The 17,562-nt window shown below is 46.1% G+C and overlaps 2 protein-coding genes across 2 annotated transcripts; one reads left to right on the top strand and one right to left on the bottom strand.

Annotated features, from left to right (window-relative positions):
* Positions 1–4,048: 4,048 nt before the first annotated feature.
* Positions 4,049–13,862, top strand: LOC101790722 (epoxide hydrolase 1). The gene is made up of 10 exons (XM_027453972.3): positions 4,049–4,192; positions 5,550–5,573; positions 6,425–6,638; positions 7,328–7,508; positions 8,282–8,512; positions 8,816–8,945; positions 9,299–9,513; positions 12,164–12,272; positions 12,458–12,583; positions 13,565–13,862. Exons 1-10 carry the CDS (start codon positions 4,164–4,166, stop codon positions 13,764–13,766), a joined length of 1,461 nt encoding a protein of 486 aa, XP_027309773.3. The 5' UTR covers positions 4,049–4,163; the 3' UTR covers positions 13,767–13,862.
* On the bottom strand, positions 13,374–17,513 carry MAD2L1BP (MAD2L1 binding protein). Its single transcript, XM_027453973.3, has 2 exons — positions 16,760–17,513; positions 13,374–16,292 (listed from the first exon to the last, which is right to left on the bottom strand). Exons 1-2 carry the CDS (start codon positions 17,045–17,047, stop codon positions 15,762–15,764), a joined length of 819 nt encoding a protein of 272 aa, XP_027309774.3. The 5' UTR covers positions 17,048–17,513; the 3' UTR covers positions 13,374–15,761.
* Positions 17,514–17,562: the final 49 nt, after the last annotated feature.

Genomic DNA, 17,562 nt, shown 5'->3' with positions numbered 1-17,562 from the left:
AGAGAGCTGGAGAAATGAAGATGGGCTTTCTAGGCAAGAAAGGAGCATTTGTGAAGGGGGAGGAGGGAAGAGGAGAGGTTGTCCATGGCCCTCCCAAGTTGTTCATTGCTCCTGCCATCTGAGTTTTATATAAAATAGCGTGGAGCAGCCTCGTGGGCTGGCTGCTGGTGGAGGCAGGAGCGAGGTGTCGCTGCGATCTGCTCTCAGATGTTTGGTCTGGCTCTTGTTAATACAATTTGGGAATTAACAGCTTGGAAGCGCTTAGGAGCTCAGTGTTTCCTCCGGGATGTAATCACTGAGGCCGAACACAGAGGCAGCCATTCAGGGCTCAGGCAGATTTTGGTGAAAAGCAAATCTTCCGCTGACCAGCTGCACTCCCCGAGGCCTCGCCAGGAAGGTGAAACCTCTGCCCATCCATTGTGGGCAGGGAGACACGCTTGGGGCTCTTCCTTGGCCCCCAGGACACAGCCACGTGTGGTAAGCTCTGCAGTCCTTCCTGTGGGATCCCATTGCTGGGCAGTGTTGTTTTCATACAACACCTGTGGAAAGAGACCTGCGTGCACGAGCAGACCCAGCTTGGACCCGTTGGGTTGTGCAGCCTGTTCCCCTCCAGAGTTCGTGCAGGGAAATGCTGCATTTAGCATCTGGAGCTGTCTTTGGTCTGGGGGAGCAAAGGTCCAGTCAAATTGAGGAAAGCCTCATTAGCCTTCGGGAGTCTCCTTAAAAGAAAAGGAAGAAAATGGAGTGTCACAGGGAAGGTGGGTGTCATCAGGTGATGCCATGGGTCGAGCAGGGTTGTGTGACAGCCTGGAAGGGGAAAAGGGCAGCCCTGGGGGTCCCAAGCATTGCCCTGCCCTGCAACAGCATTAGCAGCCAGCAGCTCGCCAAGTGGCCACTCACCAACTAAAAAGAGGACAGCTGGTCCTTGGTACATGGCAGGAGACCACATGCATGAAGATCCCCTGTAACTGCACGGTCTTTGCTCTCCAGTAATAGTCTCAAGATAAAGAACCTGATTTTGCACATGCAAAAGGAGAATTAGATAGGGAATTCTTCATACAGAAAGGTGAAGGGCAGAGCATTACAGCCAGGAGCATAAAACCAAAGGTCAGAATGATCATTTCCAAGTTAGCCCAGCATCTCAAGCTACAAAACAGCTGCAGTCAAAGCTTTTGTGCTCCAGTCTTAACTCTGTTCACAATCTCATTTCATGACCAGAAACCACCAGCTTTCCTCCTCACGTCTCAGGTTTTGGAACTAAGGGCATTTAGGAGGCTTCCACTCTGATTATGTGCAAAGGACAATGAGAAAACCGCAAAGTGCTCAAATAGGGGAAAAAAAAAATAGTGGTTATTATGCAGTGCACTCTGAGCTGCTCTTCCCACCAGAGGGCACCCAGTATTTGCAGAAGTGCTGCGAGTGCCTCTGCTGGCACTCGCTTAAGCTCTGCTTGAGCTTTTGGTGCTCGCTGTGGCAGCAGCTCTCCCTGTGCCAGCACTGTGAGTGGCCCTGGGAGAGCTGGCAGGTTTTTTATTTTGTGTTTGGCTGCTGCTGCTTGTATCCAGGTGGGAAAAATGCACTGCAGTTACTTTTCCGTGTGCGTATTTTCTATTGTTGGTGCAGGCGTGATGCTGCCGATTGGTGGCAACAGCAAGGGAAAGAGGAAACAAGCCCTTTATTCACATGGGATTTGTGCAATGGAAACATGAGAGCCTTTTAAAGTTTAGACAGATGCAATAGTGAAACACTATACATCAATTATTATTTCTTCCTTTTTTTTTTTTTCTCCTCCCCATGCCAGAACAGCAGCTGGACCAGGAAAATCACAGCACTGGGACAGGGGCAGAAAATGCTCTACTAGTGCTCCAAGGAGGCTTTTTAACAACGAGTTTGATAAAAAGTCCATTGTCAAGAATAAGGGATCCTGCCCGAGAGCAGGGAGATACTCAGAGACATTCTTCTGGGTCCTTTCCTCTGATAGTTACATTTATGGGACGTGCATCACAGCCTCCTGGTAGGCAGCCTTGTTGACACCATGTCTGGAGTTGTGCATTTGGGCCACTAGGGGTTGTAAGAGAGAAGGGGAAAAAACAACTTTTCCAGTGGACCAGGGACAACCTGCTGCAGTATCCCAAAGCGGAGGATTTCCTCCGGGACCCCTTGATCCCTTTGCTCCAGCACTCACCAAACTCTTGCTCATATACCCTGCATTTTAGACAGTATCCTAGCATCTCAGCTGTTTCAGATTTATCAGATTTATCACTGTCTTGTGGTTTATGTTTTTTTTGTTTGTTTGTTTTTTTGTTGCCTTTTAGCCTCAGGATATTAATGGCCTTGGTGTGTCCCCCTGTACCTCAGAGAAACCTGTTCTGATAGTCCCAAACCTTTTAGACAGACAGCAGCAGCTTGTGTCTTTTCTCTGCCTCTTTAACTAGCTCTGCTGGCTCTTTTCCAACATTCCTGGAATAGAGATTTTCACTCTCAGTTACTTAAGCCAGATCTTCCTCCTTTGTGCCTTTTCCTAGTGATAGGTAAGAAACAGAATTCTCTCAAGGTCTCTTTTGAATCCTAGACACATCACAGCCTGTTGTACCCCAACACGTCACACTACGGGGGTCCTCAACTACCTTTCACCCAGGTGATCGTTTTTTCCTCTTGTTGATCGTAATTCTCCAGTCTTCTGACTACAGCCCTCTCTGCAATCAGGGATGCCATCTTCCCAAAGGCCTCCAGACCTGCTTTAATTTTGGAAATAAGGCCTTAAAGCTAAATAATCCCGGCCATCTCCCAGCCATAACCAGAAGTAGCTGTGGTGTAGCAATAAACTGAACTTCAGCCAAATGTAGCATTTACAAGGTTTTCCTCCTGATAGCAATTTTTAAAAGTACAGCAATATGAGACATGATCTTCACAGATCTCATTGGTGATGGGACTTTACTTTGAGCATTGCATGGAGGTAAGAATCATTCCCTCTGTCAGTAAAATGTAGCTATCCCTGGAGCAAAACACAGCAAGGACAGTGTGCAACAATTTGGGGAGAAAAAAAAAAAAAAAAAAAAAAAACTTTATCCAATAAGATTTAATTGAGATTTAATTGACCATTGGGGAAATGAAATCTAGTTCCCTGAGCTAAATCAAAGCACTAGTTTCTGTGGTATATGAGAAAACTTAACTTTTCATTTTTTGTTGTTTGTTTTGTTTTGTTTTGTTTTGGCTGCTGCAAATCAGAGGCACACATGGGATTGAACCACACGATGCACAGATGGAAGGGACCCGTGGAAGTCAGCTGGTCCCACCTCCTGCACAGAGCAGGTCCAGGTAGGTCAGGTTGCTGAGTGCCTTGCTCCTAACAAATTCTGAATACCTCCAAGCATGGAAATTGCAGATCTTCTCTGGGACCCTGTTCCAGCATCCTTTCTGGTACACATTCCAGTGTCTGAATGGGGGACTAATTTATCCCAATATCTAACCAGAACTTCCTTTGTTGCAATTAGCATCCATTGCCTTTTGTCCCTCCACTGTTGCTCCCCCGGGAAGAGTCTAGCTCTATTTTTGCTATGCTGTCCACTAGGCAGCTGTAGCCAGCAGTAGGATGGGGACACACACACACACACACACACACTTGCCTTCTCTCCTCCGGGCTGAACAAGCACAGGTCTCTGTCTCTCCAGCCCCTGGCCAGCCTGGTGGCCCTGCACTGGACTCACTCTGCTCTGTCCTCTACCAACAACTCCAGACCTCAACACAGCGCTTCCAGACATGGTCTCACAAGGACCAAAGAGAGGGAAGGATCACTTCACACAGCCTGCTGGCTAACGTTATTTGCTGTATAGATACACAGCTAGCCTTTGCCAGAAGGTCCCCTCCTTGCCTGATTCACTTGAGGACCTCAAATCAGGCTCTGCAGAGCTGCTTTCTGTGGTTTTTGGCACCCAGCCTATGCAGGAGCACAGGTCTATCCCCTCCCCACACAGGACTTTGTATTTGCCTCTGTTGAACTTTGCTGAACCTAATTTGCATGCGCACACTTAAGCAATAGGTGGCACCAAAGAATGATGTAGCTTGCCTTGTCACTGAGAGAGCGTCAGCGCCAAGAGAAAGCCAGCCGAGGAGACACCTGGGTTGCTTCACTCGGAGCTGCAGCAAGGCGAGGAGGAGCAGACATGTGGCAGGAGGTCCTTCCCAACGCCTGGTGAGATGCCCTCAGTGTGGGGAGGAAGGGCCCAAACGGGGCTGTGCTGTGGTTGGGGTGGGGGAAAACCCTGTGGGGTCCCCCAGGCTGAGCCAAGACATCGGAGGGTATGGGGAGCATGCAGCTGGTATCTCCAGAGCATGACTGGGGAGGAGGTTGTACGAGACTGAAGCTTGCTTTGTGTTGCTCAGAGAGCTGTGTCTCTGGCATGCTTGATTTATTAACAGTGCTGAGCTGGTGCTACTGCCACGATAACTTGCTCCATGCCTCCGACTCACTAAAGGCTGGGATATAAGTGCACGGGGATATTATTACCTGTTGCATAAGCTGCTCAGCCTCCATGAGGTGGAGGGTGACACTTTGCTTACAGAAGCTTTGTTTTGCCTTGGCAGGGAGCTGCTTAAGGAGGTATCTCCTTACAAATCACACGAGCTATCAGAGATCATTATCAAATTGCTGTGGGGACTGCTAGGGTCTCCAGTGCAGGCACCAGGTTATGTGCCACAGGTAGTGGTGGGAAACGATAGCAGGCAAAAAGAAACAGCGAATGGGTGTGTGTCTTCATGGAGTTTTGTGTCCTTTTATTTGTTTTGAGATACCTTAATTATGATGCCAATCAATTGTGCAATCAATTAATTATGCTCTCTACTTTAGCCACCTTCCCTAAGGCGGAGTAACAAAACTTTTTCCTGTTACTTCTAGTTTGTTTTTTTTTCCAGAAGTAACTATTCTTGCAAGACAATTCATCAGGCTAAAACAGAACCAAGGAGGAATTTTCATTTTTCTTGACGGCAGATGAGACCTAAAAGCTCAGTATCCAGTTAGGAGTTGTTAGAAGTAGGAAAGTTATAGCAACTCTCTGAAATCTGAGCAGGTAAAGGTCCTACAAGCCTCTCCTCGTGCCAGCCCTGTGGCTCAATGAGCACAGCATGGCTGGGAGCAGAGTGAACCTTGATCTTAAAAGTTCCCTGCAGGGCTGTGTGCTTATCTCCATGCAGTGGTCTAAATAACTGATTTTCCTGGCTGAAGTATCACAACCACTCGTAGGATGAAAGTCTGCAAGGACAGCTACCCGTCTGTTTAGGGCCTTTTATCTAAATTGTGCTGAAGGAGGTAACATTATTTAAACAAGATATCTAGCTAACATGCAGCCAAGAAACATTGCCTCTGCACTCCCTCTCTTTCTCATCCAAATGTACAAGAAAAACTGTGGATGTGTCCACGCATCTAAACAGCTCATGATCCCAAGGCGGGTGAGGTTCTTTGCACTGTCCCCAGGGATTGGTACCATTCAGAAAACACGATCAGTCTGTAAAGATCTTTTTTTTTTTTTTTTTTTTTTTTCTCTTTTCTTTAGGGAGAGCATCTTATCCCGCATCAGGTGAGTGAAACAGCCAAGCCCTCCACTTTTCATTTAACACCCTGGCTGGGATACAGCATAGTCCTTTCCCACCTCCATATGACAACAACAAATTTTCATTTGTAGTCCTCCTGCAGCCCCCTGCAACAGGCACAACTCCTAATCCCCAGGGAAAGCTGGAGAGCTTGAGCCACAAGTCAGAGGGACAGGAAGGTACACTGCATTTGGGACTGATTGCTCATGCATTTAAAGAGCTTCAGAACATGCTACACATCTGTTAAAACCAGCAAGTTAGCTCCCATATTTCAGGAAAGTCCTAAACTCAGCTGTGTGGAACAGAAACGGGGGCACCAAACAGAAAACCTAGACCCCTATCTGCGGAAGGCTATGTTAGAGGGCCAGTGTTGCCCTAAGAGATGCTTGAATTTGTAGAGTAGCTATGTGTAAAACACTGCCAAGAAGCATACGTCCAGCACATCAAGCTCCCTCTAGCAGCTGAAGACCCTTGTCTCTACTCAGGAGCCTTGCGATGAGCAAGTCATGATTAGCAAGAGCTTGAGATCCCTAATGAGCACTGGTAGATGTAACCTTGAGGCTTCTTGTCTTCAGACTCTTGTTGTTAGAGTTTAATATCTCCATACTGGTTCCAGATTGCAGAGCTGGTATTTGTGGGACTCATTGCCCTCTGGGGGGCTGCCCCAAATCTTGCATGTGGTCTTCAGAAATAAGAAATGCTCAGCCCCTGCCGACTCCATGGGGTGTTTGGACATCTGCTAATTATTGGGCCCAACCACCGTGAAAACAAGCCTCTCAGCACAGTCCCACTACCCTTGACGCTTTTGTTATTGAATACAAATGTTGTGCCTCCCTAGGTCTTTTCAATATTCACAGAAGAATGCAGTCCTGGTCCCTGCAGCCGCTCTGGGGGTCGGAGGAATGGTGGTGTGCTGGCTGATGTCCAGACGCAAGGTCAAGAGACTTGAAGTGGGTGATGGATGGTGGGGCTCCGGTGAAAGAGCCCTAAGAGAGAAGGAAGATGAAAGAATCCGCCCCTTCAGGATTGAAACCTCTGACAAAGAAATTGAGGTACCAGTGGCTGGGGTGTAGGGAGGGGAAGGAAGCTGTGAGATGGAGCCTCCCTCCCTGTCACCACCGTGCTGCTTACAGACACACCAGTGCAGTTACTTAATACTTTTAGATGAAGCTGTCTCATCATCCTTTTTGAGTCAGATGTGGGTTCAGATTCATTGCAATGTCCCCTGAAGACTTTCAGATGTCACAGCCCCTCTGTGCAACCTTGAGCAGCTCAGCTTGCCAGTGGGCCGTGGGCAGCACGGTGTAGGGCCAGCAGTGGCTACAGCACAGCAGGGCTGAGGAACTCCCACAGAGAGATACCTAGAAAGGGTGAAGGGACAGAGCCTTGATGAGTTGTAGCACCTGTCCCTAATTATCCAATCAATTAGCAACACACAGCTGGGCCCAATATTTTTTAAATTCTTTTTCCAGCCAGCAAGGCCCGGAAGCTGCTAGCACCAAAAATCCTAAAAGAAGTTAGCAGCAAGGCAGGACTGGGACCCTCTTGGGAGAACAGCTAATTTGTAGAAAGATGTATTCCCCACATAAGCAATTGATGAGATCGTTTAGAGCATGCCACTGCTTCAGCTGGGCTTATGGCGGCCTAAAAGCTGGTAGGACCTGGAGAGATGGCTCCTGCTCATGGCTGCCCTGGTGCACGCAGTATGGGGGGCAGCTGGGCAGCCTCGCTTCTCCTGCAGGACCTGCACCGCCGCCTGGACCAGGCTCGCTACGCACCCCCGCTGGAAGGGGCAGCTTTCCACTACGGCTTCAACTCCGACTACCTGCAGAAGGTGGTGGCCTACTGGAGGAACCAGTTTGACTGGCACAAGCAAGTGGAAATCCTGAACAAATACCCTCATTTCCACACCACCATCGAAGGTGAGGGGGTCACTGTGTCTCAAGCGGGTCCACGTGGCTCCCTGGTCCAACACAGGATGCTTCTCTGGCAGATACTAGCTGCCCCCACTTTGCTCTTGCCAGTGGTACATGAGACGCTGCTGGAAGCCCAGCCCTGATGGCAAGTGTACGATGGTAGAACGCTTAAGGCAACAGTATGCTTAACAGCTTAGTGATATAAGGGAAATATCACTAGGGTGATCTACTCTATTAGTAATCTTGTATAGATCGAGCCCATCATATGTTGGTAATAAGTTTAGGTATGCTTCAAGATAGGCTTCCTCTGGCTCAGAACCTGTGTTAATTAATGGTGGGGTTTTCTGGTTTTCTAGTGATGCACTGAAAACACCTTCAAAGACTGCAAAATTTATCCAGGCTCTAAGGCTAGAATATTTTTTCATGTCATTATGTCATGTTTTTACATGGTAATGCCCAATGCCTCACCTGCATTATGCTGTGCATTCAAGTGTAGCTCTACTCATTAGTGTGAAACCACTTTCTCAGGAAAAGGATGTTCAGTCTGCTGAAACCCCAAATTCTGGGGCTGGGATTGATACCTCATCCAGTACACAAAAGATGAGATATAGTTACGATGCCAGGCATCCCCCTTTCAGCTGGGCATCTTCTTGCCGTTGGTTGATTGTATGACTTCTGCTATGAAATCTGATTACTACTTTGCCAGCCTCCTTCTTCAGAGTCTGGAACAGAAGCTGAGATGGAGCCAGAGCTTAATTTATCTCTTTGATGTCTGGCAGGGATTGATATCCATTTTATCCATGTGAAGCCCCCCTATGTCCCTCATGGACGAGCTGTTCAACCTATCCTGATGGTCCACGGCTGGCCTGGCTCCTTCTATGAGTTCTACAAGATCATCCCTCTGCTCACAGAGCCAGCCAGGTATGGCCTGGGTGATGGTGACGTGGTGTTTGAGGTCATCTGCCCATCCATCCCAGGCTATGGCTTCTCAGAGGCTCCGCACCAGAAAGGTAAGTGATGAAGAAGCTCCACCAGAACCACAAGGTTTTTGGTGTAACACTTCAGCTATCCCCCAGCCCCCTGTGCACTGCAGTCTGTGAATGCAGGAAGGCAGGCTCTGGGTCTGAGATTCAGTAAACTTGGCTCTGCACGTATGCTAACGTGACTGATGCCCTGGGGCTGGTTGTGGAGATTTGGAAGGCAACAGTAGCTGGAAGCCATCTCTGCTTTCCACTTTCTCCTCTTTGCATTGAATTTACATCATCACGCTAGGACAAACAGGTCTCCTGTGTGGTGTTTCTCTTTACATACAGGCTTTGACACCCGCGCAACTGCTCGGATATTTCACAAGCTGATGAAGAGACTGGGCTTCAAGGAATACTATGTTCAGGGAGGAGACTGGGGATCTAGTATTACTACAAACATGGCCCAGATGCTGCCAGAGTGAGTAGCAAAGGGAATCCTTTCAGCATAGCACTTTCCCACCTAAAATGCAAAGTTGAGGGAGCCTGATCAGAAAAGAAACATAATACCTTCCTTGGAAGATGGCATTGTAGCTCAGCATTTAACACCTAAAAACTGGCATCATACCAGTGGCACAGCTGAACAGAGATAGCACCAGCTGTATCGTTTCTAACTCCTACAATCTTAACCATGATGAACCTTTCAGGTTCTTTCAGGGCTTTATATATCTGGCTCAGTGATATGCCTCTGTCATAGCACCAGTCACGCTTTCTAGAAAATTTGGATACAGAAAATTTCTTGATTTAACTTTCTATTCATTGATTTGATTTTAGATCTGTGAAGGGGGTTCATGTGAATCTTGTCTTCATCACCATACGAGGTTTTAAAAAGTTGATTCAAGTGATGCTTGGGGCTTACGTACCATGGCTTGTGGGCTTCACTAGGGAAGATGTTCGACGGATGTACCCCTTCATGCAGAAGAATGTATATGATATTCTGCGAGAATCTGGCTACTTACATATCCAAGCCACCAAACCAGACACTGCAGGTAATGAACCTTCTTTATATTGTTATATATAGTATACAAACTGCTTGTGCAAATATTACTTTTAAAACTGTTTAAAATGGAGTACCACTTCTCTTGAGGAGAGAACCCCTTTGCAAAAAGCCTCTTGAAGCGAAGCATAGGGTCTTGAAACTGAAGCTTCTAGAAACAGGTGAAAACATGAAAATAAGCAAGTGTAATGTGAAATTTGCAGGGAGGTAGACTTAGCCCTAAATCTTAAAAGCCCAAAGGCTGACAGAGTCAGTGTGGCCAGTAGATAAAGAGTCAGAAGAAACATACGGCCATCTCAGAAAGGTTAAATGAATTATTTGTGTTAATCCATGCTAATAAAGATTATGAGGTATTCTTCTGAGTGTTTCTCTCACTAGGAATAACAGCAGAACTGCCTCAGACTGGTCTCGCTAGCAGAGATCACAGAATGAATACTATCTCAGCCTGCTATTCATTGAGACATTCAGAAGTAAATGAAAGTGGTCTTAATACATAGTCTGTTGCTTGAACTCATCACAATACCAAAGAAATAAAAGGAGGCAAGCAAGATAGCAGGGTGTCTTTTTGTTGTTGTTTGTTTGCTTTTGTTGTTGTGTGTTTTGTTTTGTTTTTTAATAGACAAGAATAGAAGTGGTGGGACAGCAGCCCTGGAAAAACACAGATCAGTATGTCTAGTCTTTGTGATCAGCAAGCTGCAGAACTATTTTAAAGAAGAAAATTGATATACAGGTGATGGAGTCACAGGAAAATCAGGGTTCAAAGATGAGAGCTCTGGCAGAACCAAAGAGCAGTGAATCCAGTAGTATAACATATTTCAAATTCCAAGAACTAGGTTTTGTTGAGGTTCCTCCCCGATGTTTCCCCAAAAATTACAGTGCCTTTAGAATAGGACTAAGTTCATAACTAATAACTGGTTAACATGAAAATCTGAGCACAGGAACAAGTAAGCAAGTTCCAGGGGTGAGAAGAGTATCACAAAAATCTGTGCTGGCACCTGTACAATTCAGCATGATCCTAATTTCTCTACAGAGGAAAGTTAATTGTTAAGTGAAAAATTGACTGCTATCCAGGGCTTAGTTTAATCTAAAGATAACTGCAGAGAGTTGCGAAAACATTTAATTGACTAGTTGATTAAACTGGCCAATAAAATTTGATGTCACCAAAGTGCAAAGCAATTAGGGGAAGAAAATCACAATGGGCTCCTCTTTAGCTGTTGCCATATAAGAAAATCCATGAGTCATGGATAGTTCTTTCAAATGTCAGCCAGCTCAGCCAAAGTTCAAGAGCATTTTACAGACTGTCTAACAAGCAAAACAACAAAAAAAGACCAAGACAAAATACCAAATCCATGATATTCAGGACCCATTGCATTCCTGTTCAGCCTGTTTCATAAGCATGCCTTAGAATCAGAATACAAAAAGGGGGGGGAAACGGGAAAATTGAAGTGATCAAGCAGCTTACATAAAAACACTGTACACATTATAGAACTCTGTAGCATGGAAGAAAAAACAGCAGGGACTTCTAAGCACACTAGAGTTGTGAAATGTAGAAAATAAATATGGAAAAAAAATACATATATATATATATATTCCCTACTCAGTCTTAAGAAATATCTACGTTATCAGTTTAGTTCTCATCAGGCAAGTTTAAAGCAAAGTCACTGTATTTTTGCACAGCACCAGTTGTGGCATGTTGAATAACATGCTGCAAACAAGACTGCTATTTGAGTGTCTAATCCACAGACACTCAATAAAGTGGTTCAGAGGCAGCTTTCAGCCCAGCAACTGCTCATCTCCAGATGGGTTGTATGCTGCATGACACATTTAAGCCTGCCCTACTGTTGCTGGCCAAAGCATTTATATGATTTCAATCTGTAGCACATTACTCAAGGCCTGACGTGCAGGAAATTGTTGTGCCAATGTACAAATTTCCTTAGCTAGGCCCACTATTAAACTGAGACACTGGTGTGCATCATCTTCTAAAAAGTCATTCAGTGCTGAAGTCACACTAAAGTACACCTGAAAGTACTCAGTGCTTAGTACACTCTAAAATTACAGCCTGGAGTACTGTCAAGGAATTTTCTGAAGGCAAGCCCGTATCACTACTGAAGTAAATATTATCCTTGTTTTACAAGTAAAACATGGAGATAAGGTACTATGTATGTGCTACCTCTATAACATTTCTAACATAACGCTCCCCAAGGGCAGGAACAGGTAGTGGATACACAGCACTCCACTCCTTAAATGACATAAAAGGTGATGAACTGTGCTGCGTGTCCTGATTACCCATCCAAAGCAGGACAGCATTCCCAAATAGTTTATTTAAAAGTTCTTTGTAGAGTGTAATCCCTTTCCATCCCGGTGTGCTCCTGCCGCGTGCCAACAGGAAGCTGACGGGTCTGGTTTTGCTCCTTGCTTCTCGTGCATAGGAGTCACGTGTGTTTGCAGCACTGTCACTTACAGCTGGAACTCCATAGGGGTAAATTCATCATGAATAAAGTACTGCCAGGGCAAATTAAAAACAATCTCTCTACCAAGTTCTCATGTAAAACTCTGAGGAACTTGTGAAAGTCCAGTTTAACTTCAGCTGCAGTGTTAAAATGCCATGCAAATGCCAAAGCTCTGCTGTTCTCCTGAATTAGGTTGTGGATTGAATGACTCTCCGGTGGGGCTTGCTGCATACATTTTGGAGAAATTCTCTACCTGGACAGATAAATCATTTCTGCATAGAGATGATGGAGGCTTGGAAAGGTAAGGAAACAAGTGCTCTCTGATGAGAAAACTCATTAAAAGGAAGTGTGATGATAGCTAATGAGGAGATAAGTAAAAGACTGGGTGAATTTTAAGGATGAAAGACTACGTGACAAGTAGTTAACTTGTAGGCTGCCTGCAAGCTACTGGTTCAGATAAATTGCTTCTTCTTTCTCTCTCCATAGGAAGTACTCACTAGATGAGCTTTTGACCAATGTGATGATTTACTGGGTGACATCGTCTATTGTGTCCTCCATGCGATACTACAAGGAGAACTTATCCCGGGATCCTGCTCTATCTGATAATACCAGGTAATGAAGTGGCAGGTGCAAAACAGATCTGCAGACAAGACAATCAGATTTGCCTGTACAAACACTCAAATCTCTCACAACAGCAAATCTAACCCAGGCAAGAAAACAATTTGAGTTCTTATTTTCTTTGATAAATGAAAGTTAAAAGTCACTTTTCCTTTGAACCTAAAAACCTACACAGGCTGGCCTGTGGTCAAGAAAATAGGTAATTCAGTCTTGTCTTCCAAATACTGGTCTGTAGATTTACCAAACAAACAAACATAATCCATGTTTTGGTTTGGTAAAAACAAAACAGAAAACCATGAGTATTTCTAACACATTTAAACTGAATTAGGAAGGATATGGCTTACTGCTGGATAAGCTATGAACTACAGCTGTTAAGCAGAAAGTTGTAGAAGCAGTTCGGGAAGGGATTTTTCTAAGTAAACAAGCTTCCAAGAGAGCAGTACTTGAAACTCAACACCTTCTAACAGCTGCTGGCTTTAAGATGACTACAAGAGAGGCTGACCAGGAAACACACCCCTGAGCAGAATTCCTCTCCAAGTGATTGATATTAGAAACAAAATAGGGGAGTCTTATTCTCTGTAGACTGACAACCAGTTTACCTTCCCTCTCAAGAGAGTAATTTATTATTCTGGTACCATAAATCCTGAAGTAAATATGAGTTAGCCTATTCCTGAGTTTCATGTAGAGATGTGATATATCACCAAGCTATACAGCAATCTCAAAAACCTGAAACATTTTTCAACATTTAATACTGTTAGTGGACTTCATTTTATGCATCTTTGGATATAACATTTTTGAACTTGAAGAGACTCAAATACAAATGAAGCTCTTCAGCAGAGTGTAGACTACAAAGTGGTAAAATTTCTCTGACTTGCCATGACAGCTACCAGAGTCAGAAGGTTTTACTTCAGACTCTGAAAGCCAGATTTTCCCTAAGAACTTTTTTAAAAATGCAGTTAACTAACATCTTTTTAGGTTTGGAGTGTACGTTCCTGCGGGGATCGCAGCTTTTCCTGAGGAGATAACGCATGTACCACGTTGCTGGGCGAAGGCAATCTTCAAGAACATTGTCAGTTACTCTTACATGCCCCGCGGAGGGCATTTCGCCGCTTTTGAGGAACCAAAGCTTCTGGCACAAGACATCATCCACTTTGTGAGAAGGGTGGAGCAGCTGTGAACCTGCTGTTTGGATACATACATAGAAAAGAAGCAAGCCGCTCTGCTACCCACAGAAGCCTTACTTTGAGGGATTAAATAAACAATGTAATCACAATACAGAAGGCAACGTTTTATTTTGATAATGATTGTAACTACTAGTTAATCAAGTTCTAAAGCTCTTCCTATGTAAAAAAGCATCTTGTCATCTTTTATTTCCAGCACCATATCATTGCTGCATTCATAGTTCAAGTATAACAGAGTATGTAAACAGTTTAATGCAGTAACATTGCACTCATTTGGGGGATAAAGCAGAAAGGAACATGCCCCTTGATCCTCAGAACTAAGGCGTCTTTTCAAAAGCTTCCTTAAATTCTTGAGTGCCAGCATTCTTAAAGACGTGTTACAAGTAGCTTTGGTGGAAGTGCGGAAGGGCTTTGATCTCCTGAGCACATCAAACACTCCTACTGAATAGTTCAAGTTACGTTTCATTCGAGAGACCTGTGATTACATTCCCAAGTGGGCAGCTGCACATAAGGCAGCTTGCTTTATTTTAGCAGTTTTCCCCTGGAGCTAGCTTTAGCAGTTACTACACATTATATGACAGTTGTCAGAGGCTAGTAAGGCAGAGAGCATCCTCCTAGTGTTTTCCAAGCTCAAGAATATGAACTTAACTAATTTCCTTCCAGTTCTACAATCTTATTCCACACCAAAATGTCAGACAAGCTTAAAATATACAACAGGTATGGAAGGTTACTTCACCCTCTGATCTCCTTTCAAAGGACTTTTAGCACCCCATCAAGCAGCTTTTGCTAGCAGATAACTGCAAGCAACCTCACTGCCAGTAGACTAGAGATTCTCTTCAAATGGGATGGAGCTATTAAGCTCATTACATTACAAATACATGCACAGCTGATTCCAGACAACTCCAGCAGATATCTAGTTCTGGCACATTGTGCTTTACAGGTTTCTCTCCCTCCCTCCATGTCTCATTCTGTACTAGACATTAGTCCAGAAGAAAGGATTCAAGTTCTGCTTCCTGGTAAGACATTCTGACTTAAAGAAAGTGCTGAACTTGATGACATGCCCCTTACCTCCTCTTCACATTTCAGAAACTTTTAGAGTCTAAGACTCTGAAATATCTGAAAGGCAAAAGCAAGCAAGAATTTTGTCTTTTTTTTTTAAAAAAAAAAAGGCAGAATAAACTAGCACATTGGGGCAGGAGTCCTAACTTTCTCTGAAGAAGGCTAGAGAATAAATTGCTTACTCCTAATCTTAACTGTATATCAAACTGATTGTCAGCTCTGATGGACTAAAGGTTAGTAGAAAACAGGAAGAAAACGCGCTCCCTTGCCTCCACAGGACTGCTTAACCTCTTTCCACTGCCTGTAAAAGGCACTGTGCTAGGCATGAAGTCTCCCAACTGCTGAAAAGTGCCACTCCTTAGATTGTTAAACTGGAACTGAGTCATGGGGAAGTCTGATTTTGTGAAATAGATGGGCAAGAACTTCAGTACTCGAGCCTGATCAGACTGCAGGAAATGTCACCTTTCACAGCAGTGGGGTAGATAAGAATAGTTACAGCCTTCATTGTAAAGGCAAACTATATTAATAATTGCATACATTATCTAGAATCCCAGATAATCAGCTAACATAGTCATTATTACCAGAGATATGGCTGCAATAAAACTCAGAAAACTGTATCCAGTATTTGTCAGTTCAGCAAATCTGTGGCTAAGAAGTTTTATTCCCAAGACACTAATTCATTTCCTATGCCTCAGGTCAGGTCCCTAATGAATCATGGTATCTGTATGCAATTGTGCCTTAGAGGGTATTTGCTTTCAAAGACAATTCAGGAGACGAACTCGGAAGAACACAGTCCAGCTACAGGAAGGCAGTAGGTACCCTGGGGAAGAGATCCAGATAGATAAAAACATGCTGTTGCATTTGATAAAATTACCACATAAAGCAGCACCAAAGGTTATTCAATACTCCATTTAAATTCTACAGAGCACAGGTCATTCATGAAAGCCCTTGAGCGTCACCGGTGCTTGAAACCATACGTAGTCCTCCCAAGCAGAAGTCGTACTCGAAGGAGCTGAGGCACTTATACTGATATCTCCATCACAGGACAAATTAACAGTTAGTTTCCTTCCTCGGGTTGGCACTTTATAGTTGAGCTTGGGCCGGAACCATTCAACACCACAATCGCGGTGTCCTTGGAGCATAACAACAGTGCCCATGGCAGGCAGAGCCTTAAGTTCACTGAAGACGTCCGCTATGAAGAGCGAGTGAAAGAGCTTACGCACGCAGGATGTGGTCTTCAGGCTCTCCTCAGTGCTGCCCACACACACTGCCTCCAAGTTGAGCTCGTAAAGCTCCTTGGGACTCACGGCACTGCCTCCGAGCAGGATAAGGACCCGGGGAACCAGAGTCAAACTGAACATCACTTCCAAGTGCTGGAGCATTCCCTCCAGATCCGTCAGCACCTGCTGGCATTTCTTGCTCGCCAGGTCCACAGAGGGTGGCTTTTTAATCATGTCCCCAACCTGGAAACCGAAACAAAAAACAGGTCAGCACATTTATGAAGAAGCAGAGTGCCCCAATGCGTTCTTCAGAAAGCATGGCACATGCCCTCCCTGAAACTTGAGGAAGATTCGTAGGGTTTTATGCTTCTTTTAAAGGTAATAAAGTATTCTAACGTGAAGTCAGGAGGCCTAGGAATAACAGGAAATGCCACATTACTGCTGCTCAATTTGAGCATACATCAAGCTACCAATGAATCTTAAAGATAAGAAAACCCATCTTTCAAAGGCCAACTTCCACCCTGAAGCCACTTCAAAAGGCTTTTGCTAGTGTTATTTGTGCAAGAAGAGCGATGTGTTTTGAGTGCAGACTGAGGCAAAAGGGGGTAAAAATAACAACTCGCTGAGCCCTGCCAGCCGCTTCCCGTAACGTTGGCGGAGTTCCTCAGGAAAAAATAAAATAAAATAAAAAAGCAAAACCCTGCACCCACCTGCGAGGGCCGCCGGCAGAAGTACGCGAGCTGCTCGTAGGGCAGCGGCAGCTGGTGCCGCTGGTACAGGACGTGCTTCAGGAGCTCGCAGGCGAAGCGGCAGCAGCTCTCCCGGCTCACAGCGCCCGGGAACACCACGGACACCGTGGGGCTGAGCGGCGGCACCGCCATCCCGCCGCGATGAGGCCCCCTGGCGAGCCCGGGGGCTGCGGGCGGCTCGGCGGGGAGCAGCGGGGAAGCGGGGCTCGCCCCCACGCCCTCTGCCTCAGCGCCCCCCGGCGCCGCCATTTTGTCGGCGGCGGCGGCTCCCGGCTCGGGTTTGAATGGCCGCCGCCGCGGGGCACCATGGGAGCGGCGCCATGCCCGGCCCCGCGCCTTCCGGAGGGCGGTGGGGAGGGAGAGGAGGAGGAGGGGGCTTTGTGTGTGGCTACTCGGTGGCTCCGTTTTCTCGCCACCCGCCGCGCTGAGGCGGCGTGGCGCTGCTTGCACCAGCCCTGAGGCTCCCTAAGCATGTGTTGTCCCTGTCCGTGGCGCAGTGGGAGCCCTCCTGCAGCCCGCGGGGTTTTTCTCCCCGCATCTCCCGTGGTTGTCAGGGAGCTGCGGCTGTCCCTGCCCTCACTGCCGGCCCGGTGCCCCCCCCGCTGGCTCCGTGGCGGCGCCTCCCCGCGGCCGAGGCGGGGAGCGGGGCCCGGCGGCGGCGGGAGGAGCGGCCCCGTGTTTGGCAACAACGTGGCCGCGGCCCCATTGGGCGCAGCCGCCGAGCCACGGCGGAGGGCGGGCGGTGGGACGAGCGAGCCCGAAGC

Source organism: Anas platyrhynchos, chromosome 3, assembly GCF_047663525.1.
Source record: "Anas platyrhynchos isolate ZD024472 breed Pekin duck chromosome 3, IASCAAS_PekinDuck_T2T, whole genome shotgun sequence".
Lineage (NCBI taxonomy): Eukaryota > Metazoa > Chordata > Aves > Anseriformes > Anatidae > Anas > Anas platyrhynchos.
The sequence above is the reverse complement of the archived record's forward strand: the minus strand, read 5'-3'. Positions and strand labels throughout refer to the sequence as shown.

What these genes read in the sequence shown, in the direction of transcription:
- LOC101790722 (XM_027453972.3), top strand. Translation starts at nt 4,164, where the DNA reads ATGTGGCAGGAGGTCCTTCCCAACGCCTG. An exon ending in TTTCCACACCACCATCGAAG is followed by an intron (nt 7,509 to 8,281) that starts GTGAGGGGGTCA and finishes GATGTCTGGCAG; the next exon opens with GGATTGATATCCATTTTATC. An exon ending in ATGGCCCAGATGCTGCCAGA is followed by an intron (nt 8,946 to 9,298) that starts GTGAGTAGCAAA and finishes ATTTGATTTTAG; the next exon opens with ATCTGTGAAGGGGGTTCATG.
- MAD2L1BP (XM_027453973.3), bottom strand. Translation starts at nt 17,047, where the DNA reads ATGGCGGCGCCGGGGGGCGCTGAGGCAGAGGGCGTGGGGGCGAGCCCC. An exon ending in TCTGCCGGCGGCCCTCGCAG is followed by an intron (nt 16,293 to 16,759) that starts GTGGGTGCAGGG and finishes TTCGGTTTCCAG; the next exon opens with GTTGGGGACATGATTAAAAA.